At 36.9% G+C, this 22,777-nt stretch overlaps 1 protein-coding gene across 1 annotated transcript in view; it reads right to left on the reverse strand.

Moving 5' to 3' along the window:
• The window catches only part of LOC103775212 (AP-3 complex subunit beta-1-like), a gene marked incomplete at its 5' end in the record, with an annotated part of 82,859 nt that overhangs the window by 30,427 nt on the left and 29,655 nt on the right, over positions 1-22,777 (reverse strand). Inside the window, 5 exons of the mRNA XM_008942655.1 lie at positions 9,084-9,190; positions 9,988-10,060; positions 17,900-18,074; positions 20,733-20,889; positions 22,089-22,200. Coding sequence (XP_008940903.1) covers positions 9,084-9,190; positions 9,988-10,060; positions 17,900-18,074; positions 20,733-20,889; positions 22,089-22,200 — 624 coding nt within the window. The remainder of the gene's footprint in view (positions 1-9,083; positions 9,191-9,987; positions 10,061-17,899; positions 18,075-20,732; positions 20,890-22,088; positions 22,201-22,777) is intronic.

Here is a 22,777-nt window from a genome sequence, read left to right on the forward strand (position 1 = left end):
GCAAAAGAGTAACGGAAATAAATTTTTAATTACAAAGTTTGAAGCAGCCATCTATGCGGTTAGCATATATAGCTGTGATATAAAAGTAAGCCTGAAGGTTTTCAGCACAGCACAGTATTAAATTTATCAATATAACAGTTGCTGTCATTGTAGTTGGCATACTATCTTATTAGACACACTGTTGATCAAGTGTTATTACGACAACAACAAAAAAATGTGCCGCAGAGTCTTCATGTTTAAGTGCTGCAATTAAGAATAGAGAAATGCAGTTCATTCATTACAGAACATTTCAGGAAGTTGATTTTTTCTAATCCTTATTCTAATTGCATTGTTCTAATCCTGTATTATAAAGGCAGCTGCTTGCCTATCATTTGTACTTTCCTCGTTAATCCTGACTCAGTGAATTAACCTTTAATTACAGCCGTTAAAATTGAAATGAGCCTCTTGTCTGGCTGGGGCTGCCCCCTTCCAGTGCATGAGACTGATGAAAATTTTTAGGGTCAATGAATATGTCCCATGCCATGTCTGATAGATGCTAAAGATGTGAGGAGGTAAATGTTACCTTAGAAAGATGTGGTTGAAATTTTTAAGAGCTACATTTTATTGACAAAATAAAACAAAAAAAAATACAGCTTAAGATACTTCTCTCTTCTGTCTGGGTTACACAGCATAACATACGCAAAGACACACTCTGTTTTACGTCATTACCACACTACGTATTTAAAGAATAACTTATGGAATCCTCATCATGCATTATACACAGTTGCCTTTAAACATTTAGCACCAACTCACAGCAATCCTATTTTAAGGGGCATGATATATGTACTTTTCATGTTGGAAAGAAAAAGAAGCATTCATTTAAACTCTCTTATAGATCTAAGCATTTAATTCTTAAAGAAGCTGAATGAATTTTAAGCATGGTACTGACTTTTAACTGAAAGCAAAAAAAAAAGAAATCAAGGGTGTCCTCACAGAAACTTATCAAAAGGAGTTTCTTTTTTGCAAGAACCCTCCCACCCCCAAATTTAATTTCTATTTTATAAATAGGATTTTAGTATGGTAATTGCACTTTACATAGCAATTTTCGCATTTTTATTTTAAAATTCAGTATTTGAATATTGGGTTAATTTTATTCACTCCAAGACAACAAAACAGGAAAATAGCATTCTGTCAGGAGCTTTACTGTTAATCGAAGACTTGTCTCCTCAGAATACAGCATAACTAACTTACAAGTTGCTAATTAATCATACATTATATTTTTATAATTATACATCACATATAATTTATAACATCTAGTTTATTAAAAGTATACATTAAATATAAAAGCATAAATAAAAGACCAAATCAAGATAATATCTAGCACTAAACCACACTAAATCAACGAAATTATACACAGTAATAACATAATATACTTCTTAGTGTGGGCACTGCATTACTTGGGCTGGTGTCTTGCATCAGAAACTTGATCTTTCTTCTGAGTCAGAAACATGTTCAAACTTCTAAACTAAATTCTCTGATCTATTTAAAAAAAAAGCTGAAGGTTCCTAATTCTTAAGTGTGGATCTTTTTAAGTATTAGTGCACTTACAAAACGTAAGATGGGTTTTTTTAAGGCTTGAACTCAAACATAACAAATGCTGATGAATGGATTTCTAATTAAAGAATAGAGAAATGACACATTAAAAATAGTGTTAACAGGTATTTTTTTTCAAGCTATCATTTGTAAAAGCTTGTGGAAGAAATTTCTGAAAAGCCATTACTGCTTTCAAATATCTGATGTAACACATATACTGTATTACCAATTTAATTATTACCAACACCCTCCTACCCAATAAATTTATATGAATATGGAAAAATAAAATTAAGTATGCAGGAGGTCTTTGTTTGATTCCTTCTTCTCTTGGCAATGGTTAGTATCTGCTGATGAGAAGCTACATTCATTTGTAGATCTCCAAGTGCTTTCCCAAGGTGAGTAAGCACCATTATCCTCATTTTTCAGATGGAAAACTAAAAGATTAAGTTACTCCCTCCAGATCACACAGCAAGTAGTAAGCCAAAAATAGAACTCATTTTCCATATCTAACACCCAGTTCTGTATCCACTGGACCACACCGCCTTCCCACAAGCATCAGTCACACCTAATCAGCTGCATAGCTGAATTTCGGGCAGCACTAAGAGAAAGTTGCTTTTTAACTCTTGAAATTTAAGATTACACCTTTTTATTTGCTTCATGGGTAAAAACCTTCCCACGCACTCTGATAACATATGATATTTCACATGTGGTTTCAATTGAGCCTTATGCTAGCTACAGATATTACAGATCAGAGAGTAGGGGAAAATGGAGACAGTGCAGATATTTTAAACTGTTCCACAAAGAAAAAGCACCATCTTAAGAAATGAAGCTGGAGAGAAAACTACACAGAACTCTAAAAACATCTCTGCTCATGTTGCAAGTGCGGTCAACAATGCAAACAAGCTATAAGCATGCACAGGGGTAGGATACATGTACACTACCTTGTGGCACACTTCCCTCTTCACCTCCACCAACAAACCATCCCAATTTCCATCTATTTAAGAAGTATAATGAAAAAATTGAATTCATAGGAAAAAACTCTCCTGTGATAGGACACCCAAAGGATAAGACATTTCTTATAGGAAGCTGAAAATCAAAGGGGCAAATGATGAACTAGTTAAAAAAAAAAAAATATCAAGGATACCATAAACCTGCGTTACACTAACACAAAACCACAAAAACATCTGATAGAAAAGACTTTGCTAACACTGATTTCAAAGAAACATCTTGTCTGAGCAAAAGATTTTAGAAATGTCCTACGACGGACCAGATACATTTACAGAAATAAAAAACTAGTAATGAAAAATTTAATGGTTATGGGTAATGGTAAAAAGAAAAATCTCTGAGAACATAGGGCAGAAGAGTACCAAAAACGTAGTTGAACCATAGTCTGCTCTGTCCAAGTGATTGCATTACATCCCTTTCATGACCTTAACAAGTTATGTTTTTTCTAATATAGCCATTCCTGAGATAAGAACTCAGGTCAGGGCTTGTGATGACAAATTTATCTAGTTATAGAATAATAATTGCTAACAAAGCTCTGAGAAAATAAAACTCATTGAACGCACACCAGTGACTACTTCGAATAACTACTATTCATTTCTCTACTTTAGCATTTTGTGAATTCTTAAGCACCTCATGCTAAGTTCAAGAAGGACAAAGAACTTTTGGAGAGGGTCCAGTGCAGGACTACTGAGATGATCAAGGCCCTGGAACACCTGTCATATGAGGAGAGGCTCAGGGAGCTGGGTGTGTTTAGCTTGGAGAAGAGGAGGCTGAGGGGGGATCTTATTAATGCTTCTAAATATCTAAAGCATGGGTGTCAGGAAGTTGGGGCCAGGCTCTTCTCAGTGGTGTCTGGTGACAGGACTAGGGGCAATGGCCACAAGCTGGTGAACAAGAGGTTCAGCCTCAAGATAAGGAAGAACTTCATTAGGATGAGAGTGACAGAGCACTGGAACTGGCTGCCCAGGAGGGGGGTGGAGTCACCACCTCTGGAGACTTTCAAGGCCTGCCTGGACGTGTTCCTGGGCAGTGTACTCCAGGTGGTCCTGCTCTGGCAGGGGGTTGGACTAGACGGTCTTTTGAGCTCCCTTCCGACCCCTAACATTCTGTGTATCTGTGTGAATCTGTAACCTTTCCTGCAAGTTGCATAAGAGACTAGAGCCATGATGTAATCCATTAGTGCAACCCTTGTGCTCCTGGTACTTCTAAGGAAAGATCCTTCATACAGAAAAAAAAATGCAATTTGGACACAGTCTTATCACTTGCTATGGTAGAATCAGAAGCTGACTAAATGGACAAAGCAACTTAAATGCTAAGAGAGTTTTCCCACGTAAAGACTACCTCAGCAATTTAGAAATTAAAATATCATTTAAGGTGTTTTCCTATTCTGAAAATACCTCCAGTTGAATATTGAGGGCGTTCATGTTTACTAGTTCTCAAGGAATTCTGTAAGTGTGCTCAATTTGAAATTAAATGTATTTATCACCTGATTTGACAGGTCTGCAGCTTGACCTTGACTTTTGTCAAAAGCTATTATTTCTGCTCTATGCATCACCACTCTAAAGAAGTTCTCAAAATGGGTCTCAGTCAAAAGTTCTGTAGAAGACACGAGACAGAAAACAAGATGATTTACTGCTCTCTTCCTAAACTCCTAAACTTGGAGTTTCTAGAGAACTCCCAGGTAGCAGAAATCAGTAAAAACATCATTGATAATAACTACTATCAAGAGAATGCACTGAACGTGCAGAATAAAATCTTAGTAAGTGGTACCACTTCTACAATTATACCATAATTTCACATGCACAATAATGAATGCTAACATTAAATTGTATCAAATTTGGTGTCAGACCTATAGTCACAGCTCTCATTGGAACCTATTAAGAGACAAGTTCAGCCGCCCCAGCCCCTCTAATATCTGAGGACCTCCTAGAAAGCAAGGGGATTTGTCTCTTACCAAATTCCCTTACCCACACCTACCCCCTTCCCTTCACGTCAACACCTCCTCACCACAACAAACATTTTCCTCTCTTTTGCTACATGCTTTTATGATGAATGTACTCACACTTGACTTTTTTCCCCCAAATTATCCTTTATTTACAGCAGCAGAAACCATCTTCTCTCCTCAAATGATACACACCTTAGTTCATATTTGCATGTATCTTTTACCCTGTCCAACTGCTGCTACTGTCAGAGCTCATATCCAGCTGTCAATTCTCTCTTGCACTAACACTGTTCTGAATCACAACAAATTTTTTGCTACCAAATCCATGGTTCCTTCTCATTAATTTTATTTTTAAAAACGTGTGTCATTTTTACTAGTTAATGAACATATGCAGCTCTACACACAGAGAAGTTTCTTGTACATTTTTACCATTTAAAGTTCTCATGAGAAAAGAGCAGGTTCTTTAGCTTCTTTCTCTCACCAGCTGTCTGATGGGTAGGAGTTGTTGCTCCCTGCCTTGGCTTCTCTCAGATACCTTAGCTCTCCTCTTCCTCCTCTTATCATGCCTGCTCAAAACATTTCCTGCAGCAGGTTATAACCCTCCTTGTCCTTAGTCCTTCCTAAGTTTTACTTTCAGTTCCCTCTTCTCTCACTTGATAACCTCTGTTCAGGGGACAACACTAACTTCCAGTGTCTTCAGATAATGTCTTTAAACTGACAGCTTGCAGATTTCTCTTGCCTCCTATTTTTCATTGGCACTGCATCTTCAAGCATCTTTCAAGACTGCAAACTTATCAATTTAAAACTCAATTGATTCAAAATGCAGAGTTCCCCCAAGCACTCAGTCTGAATTCTCTTGTGTGGCGTGTTCTGAGGTATGCGCACAACACTTTAAGGAGACTCTGGTGACCTCAGTCACTCGGTTTGGTTGAGCCACCTGAAGACAGACTACATGTACCACGGCAGAAGCATGAATGTGAATTTACTATGTTTTGCATCCAACTGGAAGGAAGTTATCCCTGAATTACCAGAGAATTTTTTTTTTTCCTGGAACTAACTATAATATGCATGTGTGCATCTGTATGAGGAGAAATGTGCTGTATGTAAACATGGATCATAAAAACAAATGAGCCACAGAACAATGCATCAGGTTGTGTACTGTAGTTTCTATTCAAGGATATTTTGGTTTTGTAGGTTGAAAGAGACTCATACCGTTACTGTAAAACCATTCTTATACTTATGCTCTCTATAATGTTCAGCAGCTTTGAATTTGGAGTTTTAAGTTTTCTAAAAGCTGTATTCAATTACAGTGCTGAATGATTTGAATAATAGACTGCCTGACATATTCCAAGATAAGTGGCTGCTACATTTCTTTGATATTAGGGTCATATACTGTACTTATCTATTTTTACTCCATCTTCTCCATTGCCTTGTAATAAATTAATTTCTCACTGTTAGTTTGGCATGTGCCCTACAGTTAAATTCATTTTCTCTCCCGTTGAAGGGAGAAAAAGTTTTCTGAAGTATGACAACTATCCTCTTTATTTTTAGAATTAGTTATCACGGATTAAATTTAAAATACTATATTAAGAGGGATATCCCCACATAGTCTTAAAACTTACTCTTGTATTTTCATTTTTAAAAAATTCCTGGTGCACAAAACTCAGCAAAGGACCTCATGTACATATGCAATTACCATCAGTGGCAATGAAAGTTGAACTTAGATCTGAAAACAGAATGCAGCCCAAAACATGTCATCACTATCCAGGCAGCAACTATCAGTTGTTATGTGATTTACGTTATTTCCAGAGCAGGGAATATGAGGAAATGTTCCAGCTTCTTTGGTGGTTATATGACCTAGCAGAACAAGGCAGCACTGAGAAAGAGGCAGAATCGACCTTTTCATGCAGAATTTCTTCCCGCTGTTTAGCCTACACATTCTAGCTCTTTCTAGCTAATACCTCCCTGTTTCATTGCAGCTACCTTCCAAGGAATGGGGAGGAACAACTCAGCAAATGAATTGTGGCAGCCATGGGGAAAGCATCACTGTGGGAGTGGACCACGTGTTCATGTACTGTAGATTATGAAAGGACTAAAGACACTGGCAAACAGGGTTGTTTTGGTTGGTCAAATTGGTCAATTTTTAAATGCCACTTCCTCCAAGCCCAAGACAGGTGCACTCCCTTGAGTAAAAAATTGGGTAGATGAGCTAAGAGACCTGCATGGATGAGCAGGGAGCTTCTGAAGGAAATCTCATGGAAGAATGAAGTGTATAGCTCATGTAAGATGGGACTCGTCACTTGGGGTAAATACAGGGAAACTTTCAGGACATGCAGGAAGGCAATAAGAAAGGCCAAAGCCCTCTTAGAACTAAAACTATAAAAGGAAGTAAAGGAGAACAAAAAGGGCTTCTCCAAATCTATCAGTAGTAAAAGGAACAAGAGGGGCAGTGGGACCCACTGCTGAGTGAGGCACAGCCCTGATCCCTGAGGGTGCAGAGAAGGCAGAGCTGCTGAATGCTGCCTTTGATTCGGTCTTTAACCCTGAGACCAGCCCTTGTGAACTCCAGGCCCCAGATGCAGGAGAGAAAGCCTGGAGGAGGGAAGACTCTCTGCTGGTCAGTGGAGACTGGGCTAGCGATCAGTTCAGGAAACTGAACATACAGAAGTCCATGGGCCCTGATGAGATGCACCCAAGAGTATTGAGAGAAATGGCTGATGTTGTCACTCCAACACTCTCCATCACATCTGGTAGATCATGGCAAACGGGAGAGGTGCCTGAGGACTGGAGGAAAGCCAGTGTCACTCCAGCCTTCAAAAAAGGGCAAGGAGGAAGATCCAGGAAACTACAGACCAGTCAGCCTCACCTCCATCCTGGGAAAAATGATGGAGCGACTCATTCTGGAGGTCATCTCTGAGCACATAGAACAGAAGAAGGTTCTCAGGACTAGTCAGCATGGATTTACCAAGGGGAAATCATGCTTGACTAATCTGATAGCATTCTATGATGTGGTGATTGAATGAGTAGATGACCTGCCCTAGACTAGATGGTCCTGCTCTGGCAGGGGGGTTGGACTCGATCTCCAGAAGTCCTTTCCAACCCCTAACATTCTGTGATTATGTGGGTGTTCTCAAGCACCCAACATTGTTGATTGCTACCTTTAACTTATCCTCAAAGATGATAATTCTGAAGTAAAGCAAAGACATGAGAGTTATTCTTAAGCTAACCCAGAGCCAGGAAACCAGATGACTGCCTGTGTTTTGAGCTGTCAGAGCCACACAGGATGGCAAAGAAGGAACTGTGAGATTGCAATCACAGGAATAACAACAGAGCTGTAGCTAAACTCATGCTTGCCACCTAATACTGCATTCTGCACTGCAAAATAACACAGAAGTGAATTTCTGGTATTTTCAGACTGTGTGACATGTGAAAGACTACGCATCTGGTAAAGTGACTGCATGTCCACAGATCCTTTCTGCTCTTTTTGTAATCTAAACTCTTCACAGTTTCCTTAAATAAGGCAATCCAACACATCATCTGAAAGTTTACCTTTTTTCAACATCAAATTTTAAAGCCTGTAAACATGAAACTGAATCCATAAAATTCTTTTATTTCTTGAGTCAAATGATTCATAGAGCTCCTTTCTGTAAGAAGTATTTGATTTTGCAAACATATTGCTTCCAAAGCCAGCACAAAGTACTTTAACAGTGATTATTAAAGTAGCAGTGTAGGTTCTGTATACCAGCCTCACGAGACACAAGGCTAAGCTAAAAAATGCCTGTGCCTCTGATATTTTTTTCCTGGCAATTTCCATCCACTTTTATAATCATAAATAGCCTACGTTGTACTGCTGCAATTCCTTATTAAGCTGCAAATTTAAATTGGAGACACAAAATTACTAAAAAAACACCCAGTCAAAAAAAGAACACAAACTACTATCCTTTCCCCCAACAAAGGAATGCCCTCTACCTCCATGACTTTGCTAACCTTAATTATACCTATAGTTTTGAGATTCCCTAATGGGAAGTGCTACAAAGCAGAAAGCACTAACAGAATGAATCATGACATGTACTGATACAACACTGATTGTAAATCTATACCCTTTTTATTTGCACCCAGGGGCTATGCTTTGTATACTCATGAAAAATTACTTCCAAGTAGCAAACCATCATAACTGAAGGCACGTGTGGTAAACAAACAAGATGAAAATTAACAGGTATGTGACTTTCTTGTAGTTTATTTTTGATAGTGTAGAAACTAGATGATTTGAAAGGTTCATATAGTTTGGCGACTTAATTTGTGAGTTTAAGTCTCCCTGAGGCAAAGGAAAAAAGAGAAGGTTAAAAATCCTTCAAGGTATCCTTCTCAGATATGTAATATTCATACTTCTCTCTGTGTTGCAGAAGGTAATTTTTACAGATCAGAAAAAGCTGCCGGACTTGCATGCAAACCAGAATTTCATAAAAGATCTTTATAGATGAAAGTATTTTTTAAAAATCACTTTAAATATGTGAAATGCTTAAACTGAGACACCTCCTCCCCACACTTTTTAAAGGCTACTTACATCAATGACTGATGAACTTGATAGGCTTAATCCCTCTAAGTCTGCTGCTAAACTTGGGGACAGAACAGTTGCTGTAGGAACGGCCACAGGAGTTGTCACAGGACAGACTAGAAGTAAAAAGACAATTGATTAAAAAAAAAATACTGGAAAGAACAATGAATTATTTTCATTAAGTGTAAAAAGGTTTTACGGTTTGATTAATCATTTTGCCCTTGTATATATGTTTCTTAATAGCCAAAGATTATTTTTTCAGACATATAGCCCCAGCACTCAAAATAAATAATGAAAACATAAGTAAAACTGACGTATGTATAGAACGTTACTTACATTAAACATATTTTGTCATCATCTCCCATTTTTTCCTCTATTTTTGTTCTTCAATTTGATCCATATGCAGCACACTTTCATTTGCAAGTTATATACAAAGTACATATTAATGCAATTCTAACACATGTTGAACCTATGAAAGTAAGCCTGAAGAATGGCTCTAGAAAGCACAGCCAAAAAACAGTGCCAGCTCTACCCTACCATTCCAAGATTACATTTTAATCTCTTCTTCAAAACTTTAATTTTTACAGTCTTACTGCGGTACAACAACTGTTTCACAGGTTGCATAGAAGCTGTGAAAAATCAGTCCACTTTAACAGAAAACAAGTCCAGACATACACATTATTTACAAACACATTCTGAATTTTGAAATTACCTCCCAGTTCTAAAGCAAACAAAATCACATATTGTAATAATCATGCTTAAAGGTAAGTTCATCATCTAAGCAATTTTTTTTTGGTCAGAAAGCTGCTATGACAAATGAAAAGAATGAATGTTTCAGACATATAAAATTCACTGAATTAACTGAATTGAATTTATGCCATGGGAAAACTAAGGCTTTAACCAAGATACTTACAATCATCTAAATCTAAGAGAAACACATCTTCTTTGTTTGGAGCTTTTCCATCTAGCACTGGATTTTCTTCTTTCTGTCAAAATACAACAATATTTCACTTTTTACGACATCAGCAAAAGAGAAGTCTCTAATACTTTTGTAAAGTAAAGTATATTTTCTCTGCTGTAAAAGAAAAACCTGTTTTCAGAGAATTTTCCAAGTAAGAAAGACTTCTTTGTACAGGTAAGCTGAACATAAATTCCTCATTTGAGTTGTATTTACTCCACTGAGGCCCGCAATTTTGTTTAATATTAATAATTGTTACCACTCAGAGAAAACTTCTGGTCACAGATCAGACATTTCTGTTGAGACTATTAAAACAGAGATTGGAGCATTTTTGAAGACAAAAGACATTGCTACTAGCATTTCTGTTTCCATAGGAGAGTAATCCCAATGACTCAGCAAACCATATTTCAACAAAATTTGTTTCACTACAGCCAAATAATAAGTTCTAAACAAATCTAGTAACAGCGAGTGTTGTTCTTATCTATAGAACATATCTAGACAGTGATGATTCAGGACACAATTTAGTGTGTCACAGCTCAACATGGACTCCCAATAGTTACCCATTGGATGCTCACCAGACAGATTGTCATCATGTTATTCCTACCCACTCTTAAGCATCCTTCATATGGATTGGCTGAAGAACTCATCCTACCTTTTGTTCTCTCTGGTTCACTCACCAGACAGAAGCTTTGTCATTTTTTCAAGAATTTGTCAACTGCTTTTAGACCTCAAGATATTGCTCATTACCCAAGGTATTGCAGCTATATATATTATTCTTTTACCTTTTCTAATAAATGAACTGGTCTAGATAAATCAGTGAAATTTCATATGCCCATTCAGGCCTCCATTTCCTGAGCATTTCTTATGAGATGTTAGTCTCTTCAGGCACTCAGGATACAAATTCCTACAGGATCTTGGAGTCCTCTCAGAAATTCAGAAGCTAGAATCACCTTCTTTGACTATCACTATAGAATAAAATGACCCCTCTCTTCTAAAGGTGCATTTCTTTTCTTCTAGTTTCTCATACTCATGGTCAGTTGCAAACTAACAATAAAGCTAAGTCTATTTTTTCCCAGTTTTGGGAGAAATTCCACAGTTCACTCCAAAGAATACGGAAGATACTAGCTAATGTTCTTGCTATTTGAAGCTTTTGATATCTATGACTATTAGGCTTGACCTGAGCCAAAATGACTTTGCTCATTTTCTTCCAATAAATCCAAGGCTCAAATAAACAGTAACTACTTATGTGACTATTACAGATGTGCATTAGATATTTTTCAGAGAAGAATCTTGTAGACAGAGAAGAACAGAAGCCACTAATTAAAAAAATATTTTTAAAACAACATACTCCAGTGACAAAACTCCTATGGACAAAGTAATTACTACAAAATATCAGTAAAATGTTATTCAATTTCTTATATGCCTTGTCCAGAATTAGTGAGGGACTCTACCTCAGAACATGCTCTCTTGAGTTCCATTTTGGTCACAACTACCAGATTTCATTTTTCTCTTCCAGTGTGATTACTGGCAAGTCATTAAGCTTTTTTTTTTGGCCTTCTTTTTTGTTTTTTTTTTTTTTTTTTTTTTTTTATTATTTTTTCTTTTAATCTGTGAAATAAGTGTGAAATAGTATAATTTATAAGTTACAGGTCCTACTTGAATTATTCATGTCTATGAAGTGTCAAGAATTACAGAATCATTTTGGTTGGAAAAGACTGTTAAGATCATCAAGTCCAATTGTGAACCCAGCACTGGTAGGTCACCACTAAACAACATCCCTCAACGCTACACCTGTAAATCCTTTAAATACCTCAAGGGATGGTCACTTAGCCACTTCCCTGGGCAAGCTCGTTCCACTGCTTTACAAACTCCTCTGTGAAGAAATTTTACCTAATGTTTAGTCTAAACTTCACCTGGCACATCTTAAGGCTATTTCCTCTTGTCCTATCACTTGCAACTTGGGAGAAGAGACAGACACTCCCCTTCCTACAATGTCCTTTCAGGTAGCTGTATAGAGTTGTAGAGAGGTATTCCCTCAGCCTCCTTGTCTCCAGAGTAAATTACCCCAGTTCCCTCTGCCACTCCCCTTAAGACTTGTTTCTAGACCGCTCACTACCTTCATTGCCCTCCTTTGGCTGCTTTTAAGCACCTCAATGTCCTTCACATAGTGAGGTGCCCAAAACTGAACACAGTATTCAAGATGTGGCCTCACTAGGGGGACAGGGGGAAAATCACTTCCCTAGCCCTCCTGGCCACACTATTTCTGACACGAGCCAGGATATTGCTGGCTTTCTTGGCCACCTGGACACATTGCTGGCTCTTATTCAGACACCTATTAACCAAATCTCCCAGGTTCTTTCCCAGCAGGCAGCTTTCCAGCCATTCTTCCCTGAGCCTGTAGCATTGCATGGAGCAGTGACTCAAGTGCAAGATCCAGCACTTGGCCCTGTTGAACGTCATCCCACTGGCCTGGGCCCATCCAGCCTGTCCAGATCCCTCTTTTGAGCCTTCCTACCTCTACACAGATGAACACTCCTTCCTAACAAAATGCCATCTGCAAATTTACTGAGGGTGCACTCCACCCCCTCATCCAGAATGCTGCTGAAGATATTAAAGAGAACAGGCCCCAGTACTGACCCCTGAGAACAACACTTGTGACTAGCCACCGACTGGATTTAACTCCATTCATCCACACTCTTTGGGCTCATTTGTGCAGCTAGTTTTTTTTATCCAGTGAAATGCAGACTCTGCCAAACCAAAAGCAGCCACTTTCTCCAGGAGAATACTGTGGGAAACAGTGTCAAAAGTTTTACTAAAGTCCATATAAACAACATCCACAGCCTTTCCTTCATTGACTAAATGGGTCATCTTGTCATAGAAGGAGATCAGGTTACTAAAGCAAGAGCTGCCTTTCGTAAACCCATGCTGACTGGGCCTGATCTGGTTGTCCTGTACATGGTGGCACCACATGTGATCTGCTCCATAACCCTCCCTGGCACCACAGTCAGACTCACAGGCTTGTAGTTATACAGATCCTCCTTTTAGCCCTTGTAGAAGCGTGTCACACTTGCTAAGCTCCAGTCAAGTGGGACCTCCCTGATTAGCCAGAACTGCTGATAAATGACAGAAAGTAGCTTGGTAAGCGCTTCTGCCAGCTCCCTCAGTACCCTTGGGTGGATCCCATCTAGTCCCATGGACATGTGTATCACTGGTGTAGTAGGTCACTGACCATTTCCTCCTGGATTGCAGGGGGGCTTCATTATACTCCTCATCCCTCCTTCAGAGAAACAATTTCATGACAATCCTTTTAAAGAATTCAAAGTCTTCATAGCAGCTTTTGGTGAATATTTAACTCCAAATTAGGTACTTAGCTATTATGTGCAGCACTTTTACTATAAACTATGCATCACAACTTGTTTGCTAAACTTCAAGCTCTTCAGACTCCAGCACATACAAAAAGAGAACATGGCTAAACAAAACGCAAATACACTTAAACCCCAAACCCTCAATTTCCAAACTCTTTCATTCCCTACTCCCACTTATCCAATATGATACAGTTCTACAACTATGATTAAGATTCAAAGGTTATTTTTTAGCTAGAGTTCTGCATTTTTTAATTATTCCAGTAGAGATGGGATTTCTTCATTCCCTTTTATTATCCAGCCAATTAAAGCCTATAAGAAGTGGCTCACACACATGAGAGGCTATAGCACAAGGATAAGAATTTTGAATATGCTTCAGCTCTGCCAATGGCAGCATGGCTAGGTCAAGATTTTTTAAAAATTAGGAGTCAGAGCCAAAAAATCCTCTTACTGTTAATCAGGGAGACAATTAAGACAGAATATTCTTATAATAATACCAGTAATATGCCTCTGTTTTTTTTCTTTTATTTATTTTGCTATTCTATAATAGTTACTAAGTACATGGCAGAAAGCTTGATATGTAGTTTTGTAAGATAAAATGCATTTCTGCAGTGATATGATTTTGATTCTGCAACGTAATTAATTTTTAAAAATGGGTAAAACATTCAATAGAATTTATTTCTTCAAAATAAAATAAAGTGGTCCTAAGGCACAAGTATAGAATCAAGATACCAAGTATTAAGTGTTAAGAAAGACTTCCACTGCACAGTTTATCAGAATACTGTACTTAAGTACATCAGTTTACTCTTAAAGAAAACCCACAAAGGAAAAAAAAAAAGCCTAACAAATGAAACCCCTACTATATAACAAAACAAACCCAAAACCCAACCATACCATCTGCGAAATCAAAAGCTCACTTAATCAAGATAAAGCTAATGTTTAAGTATGATCACATCTTATTTTATACTTCAGTCAAGTGTGTCAAGCTTAAGTAAATACTGAACTACATGTATGTGTGTGTATGTATGCTACATATACATATAAACACAAATATTTTCATATTTATATGTATATATCTATATATGATTATATATATTAATTTTGTACAATTCTGTATAACACACCAAAATCTATTTACATGGGCCTTGCCTATTAGAAACACAATTATTTTTTAATTTGTTTTTTTCCAAGAAAAGAAAATTGATTGGCTTTCTACAAATAATAAATAGCCAATGACTGCAACAAATAGTAGCAACAGACGTTTCTATTGAGTGAAAAAGCCTTTGCATTCCAAATTAAGAGAATAAAAAGGCTCTGTCGTGTCTGGAATTCCTCTGTAACGTAATTTTTCATCTTTTTTCTTAAAACTAAGTCTACAATATAATCCAAACCGTTTCCTACCAAGAAAGCCCACTATGGGAAAAGCAGAATACTAAACAAAGAAGTTAAGCTGTATTCCATCAAACATTTCTCCATTTGCAATTCATCTTGGTAATAGAGATAGAACCTGGTAAATGCATATAGGACTTGAAGCAGGAGATTTCTCTTGCTCAATGCATAATTCATGTGCTCCGCCTGCAAAGTGTGTAAAATGAGAATTTCACACCGCAGCATGAGCCATGGAGCTGCAGAGAAAAGGCAGATGAAATCATATTTTGCTGTACGAATTTTATTTCTTATCCTCCCAATATTTATATGGAACCATCATTGACAATCCAAATGCATTGACAGATCACCCACTGTTTCCATTGTGTTAGCACTTGAAAAGAGATCAGGCAGAAAGATAGACAATTTGTTTTTGTATACTTTTTAAATAGTGGATCAGGTTTTTAACAGCTGAGTGACTGTATAATACTTGTATAAGGAGGTCAACAGTAGCTGATTTTAAAATCCCACTGTAGAGACACCTACTTACACATGCATCATCCTCAAATCTGCATGTTAGCTCTACAGTATTTATGCTTACAATAAAATATGTACCTGAACACCTCAAACTATCCATATTTCAAAATGATATAAAACACTGCAGTAAAAGAGAGTGACTTTTCCATTCACTGCAGTTCAGTTACAGTGAACAAAACAGTTTTTTCAAAATAATTCAAGAGAAAAAATATGACAGCTTTAATAATATATTCAGGAAAAATAATCTGAAATTTCTGTAACCTATTTTAATGCTAGTATATGCATGGATGTATGCACAAATTAAGATCCCATGTGAGTGTAATAAAACCTTTTTTCTCATGAAAATTCTGCTGAACATGGCAATGGTACCCAACAAAACATACAGAATGGTAAACATCACCCAAAACATCAGCTATGTAACATAGTTCATAATGTATGGCAAACTCAGAAACTATGAAAATAGAGCCTCACAACTACCCCTCTTGTCAATATGTATTTCAGAAAAATCTCTTCACTTTTATTCAAACGGCAAGGAAATCCTAACAAATCTTCCCATACACATGGATCCAATTAGGAATATCCTGTAGTACAGTAGTGTAAGCAATGGCTTTTCCAATAAAAATCTATGAGAATAAAAACTTGCATTTCTGAGAGCCTGGCTGAAATTATCTGCCTCCTGGGTGGCTTGAAAAAAAGTGAGGTACAAAGCAGAAAAATTCCAGGATTTTCCTGGAAATACACAGAGGTGTTCCTTGTGAAGTGCACCTAAACACAAGGGCTCTATACACTACTTGATCTATAATGTTCTTTAAAGTTTGTGAACAATTGCTTTTCTTTGCAGCTTGGAAAGGTTTATCTAGTTTATCGTCAGTTAGCTCCGCCTACAATCATATGGCTCAAAGCAGGTGTCTCAAAAAAATCTGTTAAGCTAGTTAGCATAATAATCACCTGTGACACAACACCTGTGATTCTCCTGCCCACCCTCTCATCCCATTATGCTTCTGCATATAACCAAGTATGTGAAACACCTCAAACATCAATGGAGGTATCCAACACATCTTAAATGGAAAACACCTTCATGATCCGAGAGAGTAATACAGTACACTGAAACAGACCTCCATGTTCAAGAGCATTAAATTAACTTCCTACTTAATTTTTAAAACCACCTATCAGTATTAAAATCGAAACTCCTAAGCCACCATTCTACCCTTCAAATCTCTTATAAAATATATAGAAAGAAATGCACAGGACGCTTGATATATCCTGGGTTTCACAAGAAGCTCAGGGGAGGCACAGCCAAGACAGCTGACTCAAACTAACCAAGGGGATACCTGATGCTTAGTATATAACTGGGAGAGCTGGCTGGGGTAGGAGGAATTACAGCTCAGGAGCTGGTGGAGCATCAGGTTCTGAGTGGTGAGCAGCTGCATTGTGCATCACCTGCTTTATACTTTCTTTCATTAGTTTTAGTGCTATAATTACTTATTCTTTCTTTATGTTGTCCTATTATACTGTTCTTATCTCTATCCACAAGGTTTAACCTTCTTCCTCCACTTCTCCTTCCCATTGCACCAGGAGAAGGGAAGAGTAACTAAGTGGCTGCAGGGTGCTCAGCTGCTGACTGGGCTTAAACCATAACAACAGAGAGGCAAGTTTCAGAAATTCTTTTACAATTCTACCTTAACAGGTTTAGCATAAAGTTCCACATTTATTTATTTTTAAAGGAAAGGTAGGTACAGAAACAGAAACCAATTAATGCTATTAGTTTTACCTCTATAATGCTAGCTTGAGTTTAATGAACTTTCAACCTCTTTTTCTTCACTAAGGTAAGCAATTAAAACTTAACTGATACATGGATGGCTTTGTTGAAGACTTTTGCATCCTCACATATCTCTGAATCCAATTAAAAAAAGACACATCTGAAAGTTTGCTCCTTCAGAGATATTGTAAGAAAGCTAATAAAACTTGGAAGTACCAGAAGGCTTTATAAGCTTTATTTCCGTCAAACACAAAGCAATAAAAAGTTGATTACTCATTAAGAATTTTAATTCCGCTAGCCTACGTATACACCTCAAGTATAGATGCATTAAGTGCACTATGCTAAATTTTAACAGGAAATTTTAAAACAAAGCCAGTGGTTCTAACAGAATGTCTTCAAAATCTTAAAGAAACAATGTATTAAGATTTATTTCTTGGTTTTGCTTCCTGTCTGACCTAGGTCCTGTAATAGCTATACTTTAATTTGAATACAATAATCATTCCAAATCAGGTATTATTTTTGTAAACTACCCATGTACTATGCTTTCACCAGTTCAACGGTAATCTAAGTACGTTCTATTATTCCTCATCTATCTGGAGTAAAAATAATAGAATTAAAACAAAATTGTGTTTTTCATTATAAAACATTCTTATTTGCTTAAACTATCACACAACTTTGAGATTGGTCTTTATATGAAAGGTCAGAAGGTTTTTCAGAAATTCTGGTTTTATTCAATATCCATGGAATCACCACCCATCTCCATTCCTCACAAAAAGAAACAACTATAGATGGTTTGATGCATCTTTTCATCTATCATAGGGTTTTTTTAAATAACATACTTTACCTTACTACAGGCAGCACTTCTAGATTTTCCAGACTCAGAGTCACCCTTAGAGTCTGATTCTGATTCAGACTCCGAAGAACTTTCTTCTGATGAAGTGGACGCTGTATCAGAGGAACTGGACGTGCTTCTCTTTCTGGAGCTCTCCTTTGATTTCTTTTTAATGTCCTCTACATCACTACATATTGAAAAAAAAATAAAAAATTGACATGTCAAACCATTAAAGGAATCTTCTTTGGGAATATCCTATGTTAATTGGTCTATCCTATTTTGCAATAAATCATTACATACAATCTAACTCAGCCAAAGAATCCAACAAAAATGTAAACATATTATATATTAAAAACACTATTTCCATGTATTAAGCTTGTGAAAGTTCAGAAAAAAATGCAGACACCTTTTCATATAAATAAATTCTCAGACTATTCCACTACGATTAACAGAATCTTGATGGCTTCTAAGATGTTTTTGCAAAGTAATATTGCTCAAAAAAAAAGTCAATGCACTGAATTTATTCCTTCCTTAATTCTTCTAAATCAAACCACCTAGAAACAGGCCTGGTAATATCTACAAATATTTCAACCCATTAAAGAGTTTATATAGAAGAGCTATTACATGCTGACACCTTTGGTCATATTGAGTACCTTACAGCTAATGGACTTCAGAGACATTATTCTTCACACAGTGAAGTTCTGTTCACTCTGGCAATGTTGTATTATGTTCCTCTGTGCTAACAGCTACTGAATATTATTGAAATCTGCATTGTTTGCTTTTAATAGAACTGTAACTACCACTTTGTAGATTAGCCTTTTGTTTCAGGGGAGTTATTACCTAGAAACATCATAGGAAATTAAAATTGTTTTCTAATAGTCATCATGGAGCAAATAAATTAACATTGAATATAGAAAAAATCCTCTGTTCTTGGATCTGCAGTCAACCATTCTATACTTTCAAATCAGGTGTTTTATACACTGCCTGATTAAGCTTCCCCCCCAAGACAACAAATTGGTTACTAAAGTGCTTGAAGGGTAACAAGGTCAACAATAATTAAACAAATCCAGACCACTGAACTATTAAAGTCCTCTTCGAATGAAATTAAATTGTTAGACGTTTTTGCCTAGATTTAGGTGCAGCAGAAAAGAATGTACTATGCTGTATTACTGCTTGACATAGCAATGTGTTTAGCTGGGAAAAATACAGAGAAAGTGAATAGAAAAATCTAACATGAGAGAAAGGAATATTGTTTGGGCAATGCCTTCCTCCTCCCAAGAACTTCCAAGGACTGAATTGCCTAAATCAAATTTAATAGAAATTATTAAAAATAAATATTAACATTTAAGCCATGCTAACAATGCCTACACATGTAACTGAAGTTGAAATCAACCCCTTAAATTTTGGTCAAAAGCATTTTTTTTCTGAAAGCAGCAAACTTCAAGTTTGCAAACCTAAAAAAGAAATGAGTATACTTCAAAAAAAGAGCCTAATGTAGCATATCTGATTGTTAAAATCTTGATGCAAAAATAGGTACTATCAAAATTACATTTCGATATGGCAACATTTAAAAACTTGTTTGAGGTCAATAAGCTAAACATGAAAAATCACTAGCATATAGTTTTTAAAGTTTCTTCTTCATCATGTTTATGACACAGGTACTGACAAAATTATGTACATTTCCTTCGCTGCCATTGAAGAGCAGCTGTAGCTGCATCAACAGATAAGTTATCCTGAAGCAATTATAAAAATGAAGTAAGCTGTTTTTCAGCAATTTTTTAGCTTATCTTTAAAACTAGATTTGAAGATTTAAAATGCTATATTATTGTACATCAGCCAGTTTTGATGGGTAATCATTGTTTACCTTACTGCTTAAAATTTCAGATGTTATTCTAATGAAAGGAATTTACTGGTAACTAGCTTTATAACTTTGCGATGATGAAAAGCCTGTATTAATTTAACCTACAGATTTCATTTGTTCTGAACAGGAAAAACAATATAAATCACTTTTAAAATCATTAAATCCTGACTTAAATTAATAAAGTCATAATTAGGGCATTATGCTGTGTTTGTTATGGAAGTGGCAAGGCGAGCTGCTTTAATTACTGTCTGTAATAAAAGGAGCAGAGTGCGTACTGCGCCCCAATCAGCGCTGTCAGCCACGACTGAGCTGAGCTGCAAACTCATCAAGTGAGCTGGCAGCAGACTACAGAGTAAAGGGTGATCATGTCTGCAGAGGCCACTTGCTGACAGCACTGGAAGAAACAGATTCATACAATGCAAGGTATTAGCCCCAATTACTCAAAATTTTAATGATACTTTAATACACGATAATGCTGTTGATAATGGGCAATCTTAAAAAGCGCTAACACTTAAATATCTTATGACCGTTTCCCTTCACAGCTCCTGCCTCTAATATTTGGATCATAATCTTTTTAATATAACATTATTTAGAAAAATCAATTGTCTTAGTTACATAATGGCAAAGTGTTGAAGGACTTAATTTTAGCTCTCAGCAAAATTGCTGCAAAAGGTAATTAAGTGTTTCACACAACTGTTTGATCACTTATTCAGACTCCCAAGGTTACATCAATTTTCAAAAAGCCACCCAAGATTTTACTGAAGTCAGAAATTAATTCCAAACATAAGACTAGTCTGATTAATGAAAATATGAACCCAGTTAATACACTGAACATTACTGGCATACACTGAAACAGGAGATAGCACTCCACGGCCAATAAAGTCCCCAGAAAGCCTAATGAAAGTCTTACCAGACTGTTTATGGGAAGATTTCTTTAACAGCTAGCATCGCGAAAAAATTAAAGCTATACAAATGTTTATCTACCTTCCATCAGCAACTCTGGATGTTTTCTTCGCAATACTTTCTTTGCTGTCTGATCCACTGTCACTTGATTCTTCAGTACTGGAAGAAGAATCACTACTCTCATCACTGTTGTCTTCCTCCTTATCTTCTTTCTCACTTTCATTGCCAGACTCGCTCTCTGAAAGAAAAACGACTCTTACTATTTTTTTAAATACATTACATAATTAGTATTTTTGGAATACAAGTTTGGTTTAAATAAAACAATGTTTCAGTATTTAAAGATCCAATCGCAAACTTTAGCATTGTTTGCCCTGTGCCAAAAGCAGGAAAGAATATCTCCTTCGCCAAATGTTTACAAAATGTTGTTTGCTAAAGATCTGTCCTCTTCAGCCTACTCTACTACACTTTATCAAATCAAGAAGCCCAGTAATATACTAATTGCATGTGGATTTTTCAAAATTATATAACCCTACCAGGAATTGGAGACGACCTCAAATTCCCTAATTTACACGTTCACTTAACTGCAAGATTATCTCTTCAACCAATTGCTTAATTAGTCTGTTCTTGAATACTGATAGCAATAATGATTAAATCACTGATTTAAACAAATTATTAATTCTCTAACCATATATTTACCAAATATTCAAATATCTGAAGTGAATATATTCTTTTCTTGCTTCAGAGATCATTAATTTCAGTGATACGATTTTTAAGCACCACCTCTGCATATTTCCTCATTTTAGGAACAACAGGGAAACACCAAATCACAGAATGGAAGGGACCTCTGGAGGTCATCTAGTCCAGCTCCCCTGCCAAAGCAGCTTCATCTATAGCAGGTTACACAGGAATGCATCCAGGCAGGATCTGAAAGTCTACAGAGAAAGAGACTCCACAGCCTCTCTAGGCAGCCTGTTCCAAGGCTCTGGCACCCTTCCAGTAAAGAAGTTTTTCCTGATGTTGAGGTGGAACTTCCTGTCTTCCAGTTCATGCCCATTGCCCCCTGTCCTATTGCTGAGCACAACTAAAAAGAGACCATCTCCATCCTCTTGACACCCACGCTTCAGGTATTTCTAAACACTGATAAGATCCACTCTCAGCTTTCTCTTCTCCAGGCTAAACAGAGCCAGGCTCCTCAACCTTTCATAGTAAGGGAGATGCTCTAATCCCTTAACTTCATAGCTTTCCGTTGGACTCTCTCCAGTAGTTCCCTGTCTCTCCTGAAGTGGAAAGCCCAGAAGTGGACACAGTACTCCAGATTTGGCCTCACCAGAGTAGAGGGGGAGCAGAATCTCCCTCGACCTGCTGGTCACTAGGCTAGAAGCAGCACCATATTCAGATTTTAAGGTGCCCCTCTTCCATTCAAATAGATGCACCTACCTGATGCACTGCTACTGGTAGACTCATCTTCCCCCTCTTCTGATTCAGAGTAGAACTTTTCAGTTGGTTTCTCTTTCTTTGTCTTACCTAGAATTCCAGTCCATTCCTTAGCCTGTAAATAAATTTCAACTTGTTTACTTTTATAAGCAGCGAAACAAAAATACATACGCAACATGGCAAACAACACTAATCGCAGGAGCAGCAGTAGTAAGTAGTTTCTAAATAAGACCTCTGAGCAAGTCAAGAGAAACAAACTTCTCTTACTTTACACAATTAGGAGAACTAAAGTTTTGTAAATACCTATAAAAAGCTGAGATATATCCACCATAGAGTCTAGAAAAAAATATACTATGGCAGATTTTACAGATTATTATGGCAGATTACTACAGATCAGTAATCATAAAGAAATTTCTGTGCTAAAAGAACTTGAAATCTAAGCTTTTATCTCTAGCTCCAGCTGAGTTTAGCCTATCACTAGAATGAAGGGTAAGTATGGCTAGTCACCACCTGCATCATCGCAACTTTAAACACAAACAGATGTGGACCCAGTAGGCAGCAGAATTTCCAGCAGCCACAGAGAAATTATATTTCACCTCCTCTGCAGTTCTTCAAATGAAAATAATTCTCACCACCAAGAGAACACCAGAACATGACAAAACTTTGGCCAGACTTTTTTTCTTTCCGTATTT

The sequence above is a fragment of the Merops nubicus genome, unplaced genomic scaffold (assembly GCF_000691845.1).
Source record: "Merops nubicus isolate BGI_N331 unplaced genomic scaffold, ASM69184v1 scaffold17696, whole genome shotgun sequence".
NCBI classification, from domain to species: domain Eukaryota; kingdom Metazoa; phylum Chordata; class Aves; order Coraciiformes; family Meropidae; genus Merops; species Merops nubicus.